General features: G+C 40.1%; 1 protein-coding gene across 1 annotated transcript; it reads left to right on the plus strand.

Moving 5' to 3' along the window:
- Positions 1-1,797: 1,797 nt before the first annotated feature.
- Positions 1,798-4,320, plus strand: LOC109064270. Its single transcript, XM_042748233.1, has 4 exons — positions 1,798-1,906; positions 2,340-2,568; positions 3,018-3,084; positions 3,169-4,320. The coding sequence occupies exons 2-4, from the start codon at positions 2,368-2,370 to the stop codon at positions 3,873-3,875; spliced, it is 975 nt and encodes a 324-aa protein (XP_042604167.1). The 5' UTR covers positions 1,798-1,906; positions 2,340-2,367; the 3' UTR covers positions 3,876-4,320.
- Positions 4,321-4,525: the final 205 nt, after the last annotated feature.

A 4,525-nucleotide genomic window follows, 5' to 3' on the forward strand; every position in this document is an offset into this window, starting at 1 on the left:
CAGAGGGCTTTGCGGGTGAAACGGGTTCCATAAATGTCCTGGAGGGAGGGGAGAGAGACGCCAACGATCTTCTCAGCTGCTCTCACTATGCATTGCAGAGTCTTCCGGCAGGACGCATTGCAGGCGCCATACCACACAGTGATGCAGCTGGTCAGAATGCTCTCGATGGTGCCTCTGTAGAAGGTGTACATGATGGGGGGTGGGGCTCTAGCTCTCCTCAGTTTGCGGAGGAAGTAGAGACGCTGCTGTGATTTCTTGGCCAGTGGTGCAGTGTTGTCGGTCCAGGAGAGGTCCTCTGTGATGTGCACACCCAGGAACTTGCAATTAATTACTTACTCTTTAAATAGTGTAGCCTTAGAGCCCGTGCTTCCCCTGCAGACTTCTGCCTTCCCAAGAGGGTTTTAATCACCTCATGTTTCTCCATATACACCTAAACGGATGCTATATGTGTATTTGCTTCCGAAAACTCCTTCGGGAAGGATGGGGCTCCCGCAGCTTCCCTGTTCCAAGCGGAACGGGTACGTTTTCCCAGTGTTATCCAATCTCAACCAGAGAGGTAGTGCTTTAACAATGGAGAGTGAAACTACTTGTTCCGAGCCCCGGCCTACACCAAATAGGGGCGCAGGCGGCTCACACAGGGCACTGGAAGGGGCAGCACCCATGGCGCTTTGGCATCAATCACAATTTGTCGGTCACCGACATGACGTAGAGAGTGACTGATGAAAGGGAACGTCTCGGTTACGTATGGTAACCCTCATTCCCTGAAGGAGGGAACGGAGACGTCACATCCCGTCGCCACGGTTGCTGTACCGCCGCAGAGCCGCCGGGTCTCCGGCTCGGCTCCTCAGCGAAAACCTGGTATGCATTGCACCTGCTGCCTTATTATACTCACGCTGTGATCAGTGGCAGCTGGATGCAATAATTGCATGCCAATGTGCATTGGCTCGTTTAGTTTACACTCAAAGTAGATTGGTCTATCTAAGCAATGTCCCAATTAGTCAGTCACCGACGTGACGTCTCCATTCCCTCCTTCAGGGAACGAGAGTTACCTTATGCAACTGAGACGTTATCTTGCCAAGAAAGGAACTTCCTCTTAAAGGGTGCAAACAAGAGACAAGGAAGGAGGACTGGAGCTTATCAGAGCAAAATACAAAATACACAGCAAAAAAACATTTAAAATAAAAAAAGATGACCATAGAAATGGCATTTTGTATTTACTCTAAGAAACAAAATCACATTAATTTCATAAATGTTTTGTGAATAGAACTGATGTATCATTGGCTGTTTCCTGTTCTTGGTTTTGTGCTGTGTTTTGTGTAAAAATTAGCTAACCCACACACACACACACACACACACACATACACAAAGAAATTGACCACCATGCCCTCTGAAATTTTTTACAATTCGATCACTGTAAACAATATAACAATACACAATAAAAAACTAAACAAAATGAAAACAGGAAACAGGAAACACCTACAAGTTCATGTCTAAAAGGTCAACAAGTGCTATTAATAAAATATTCTTTCTATAATTTAAGTGGTGTTATCAAGACAGATGTTACATTAATAAACATTATCTCTACATGCAGCTCATGTTCAGAGCCCAACCAGCAATTACACAGAAGCAAGACAGTGTAAAAACATTTCATTATTTTTGCTTGATCTCAGTGCAAAGATTTTGATTCTCTTTGGAAGTTAGAAGAGAGTGTTGCAATCATTTTTGTGAGAGGACGTTCCTTTCCTGGAAAGGTAACACCCGGTTTAAAAATAAAATTAAAAAAACCTTCCTGTTAGTAGAGACTGTATATAAAGGCCGGATGTGCTGCTCTTTTCAGAGCACTGATCAGGGCTAGTGACTGACTGACGCTGCTGCAAAAACTCTACAGTCAGCTAAATACAAACAGGTAAGATACGTTTATTTTTGTGAATATAGACCATGATCTCTGCTGTATTAAAGGAGATAATATGACTACCTCTGGGATAAAAGTTTTTTTTTTTAGTTGAAAGATGGAGGAAACTTACACTGCAGCTGTTACGGAAACTAAACTCTAAAACACTGTAACTGTGATCTTTAATGAAGCAACTACTGAGGGACCAAATACATTTGTGTCTAATTATGACCAGAATATCTATTATTTTCATTTTTTTAAACATAATCTAATTTTGGGGAAATGTTTTGTGCTTTTTTCAAAATAAATACCACTTGGTTTAGCGTTTACAAATGCAGTGAAATTCATCCATTTGTTCGTGTGGCTTAATTATCCAAATACTGATTAGTGTTCATGTAGAACGGAGGAAAACAGCCCTAAACAAGCACAGCACTTCTTCTCTTTACAGGTAATAGATACAGAGACAGTGTAACAGCATGGCCACTGCAGCTGAAAAAGACACAGTATGGATCGGGTTCATGGACATCGTTCCAGTCATCGGGACGGTAAAAGAGGCAGTGGAGCTGGTGCTGGCTCTGTATGAAGGGAATAAAGCAGTGATAAAGGAGAAAGAGAAGGCCATTGAAAACATTCTGAAAGAGTCATTAAAAAAACATGAGAAGGAAAACTATGTGAAAGTGAGTCATATTTCAATATCACATATTCAAAGATTGACAGACAGTACAGCAAATTCTCCTAATATATATATATATACAAAGTCAGCTTTTAAAAACTTTTTTTATGAACTGAGCTTCAAAAACATATAAAAATCCTAGAACACTCCTGTTATTATCAGAGTTCAGTTCATTTTTTAAAAATGATGATTTTGTGTTGTTCTCCTGCATGAACCATCATCCACGACTTCTGAACTCTATACTCTTTACTGGTTTCCAGTTTTGATTTTAAGGATGTAATCGTCTCTAATGAGGCTCAAAGTTCCCAAAGTGAATTATTTTCATACAGCAGCATGGTCTATCATGTGTTATTCTTTACATCATGTATAAATATGGTATAATTATTGCATGTCTCAGTGCACCATCATGCCAGTCAGAGTTTTTATTCAAATTTCTTATCTTTCCATATTTAGAAGTTGACTCTAGCTGATAAACCAGCAGCAGCTGCAGATGAATTTTCTGGACTCAGAAATGTGAGAGGTACGTGTAATTTCTGCTCTTCTCACTGTTCTTAACTTAATTAAAATAAAAGGACAAATTTAGATTTTTTTCTTTTCTCCACAGAGGTCAGAAAGGAAATGATTATTGAGTATATGGCCAAAGGTTCCAAAAAGGGAACAAAACCTCCAACTTCAGCTGAGCAGAAAGAGAGACAGAAAAGAGTGGAGGCCATTCAGAAAGACATGTTAGAAAAGATCCGTATCATCAATCCAAACTTCAATGAGGAGCTGAAGGATGAACTGCGAAGGCCAAAAAGAGGGGAACATGTCTTCAACAATGACATTCTTAAATTTCATTCCAAGGTGCTGACTGAGTTTATACAAAGATATAGTATTGCTAATCGACGAGGATATAATCAGCAGGCAATGAATGAATTAGGCAGACACACACTTCCCCAAAAAACAGCAACAGAAATTCAGACAAACATGGTGGTTCACTTTGGTGAGGATGAATTCTACGTGAATGCGAATGCAGTGATGTATGGTGAATATTGCAGAGCACTGCGTGGTGCTTTGTTAGATGTGCTGGGCAACATAAACCCAGGTGACGTGGCAGATGAGGAGAGACAACGGGTGAATGATGTCATAGATAATATGAATAACCTTGCAATCTATGTGGACCATCTGGCAAAGGTCAGGTGGATTGGCAATAATGAGACTAGACGGGCCCGGTTTGAACAGGTAAGACGGGAAGTTGCGAACATGTATAACACAGATCGTGGGTTTGAGTGGTGCATTCGCATTCTGAATCAAGTTAGGACCTTTGTTTGAACATAGACAGTGAGTTTATTTCTCCTGTTCAGGGTTGCCAGGTTTCCTTTCAAAATTTCCAGCTCAACTATATCCTAAATCCCACACACCTGAAATTTGCTTAAAAAGTTTGATCACTGGAAGAAACAGACACCAGTTTTTTCTTTCCAAACAAAAGTTCACTGTGGTGCACACACATTTGTATATCTGCAATATTTCCAACACACTTAGTGTTAGCGTTTTGTCATCCATTGCCTGTTATGACTGTTATCCTCTACATAATCTGTTTTTCCTCTTCCAACCTGTTCAGAAATGGCACCGTACTCAGATCTTGGCTTTTTTTTTTTTTTTTTTTTTTTACTTTCCCACAACCCCAAAAGGACTTGCCTTTTCTACCACAGCCTTGTTCCGAAACTGAAAAATCTGACTTTGGCAACCCTGCTCCTCAAAATGATCCATTTTACTCCAAAAAATTAAAACGCTAATTTCCAACCTAAAGATTAATGCACGCTGCTAAATGTCTGTAACAAAAATTTTAAGCTGAGCCTAATAACAAGTTAAAGTTTAGTTCTTATTAAAATGACTGTGTATGTAAATGTGAAGCAGAACGGGGATGTTGGAGGCATTTCAATTTCTCCTTCTCCTTTTATTCCTTATATCATCATTGTTAC

Source organism: Cyprinus carpio, chromosome B21, assembly GCF_018340385.1.
Source record: "Cyprinus carpio isolate SPL01 chromosome B21, ASM1834038v1, whole genome shotgun sequence".
NCBI lineage: Eukaryota > Metazoa > Chordata > Actinopteri > Cypriniformes > Cyprinidae > Cyprinus > Cyprinus carpio.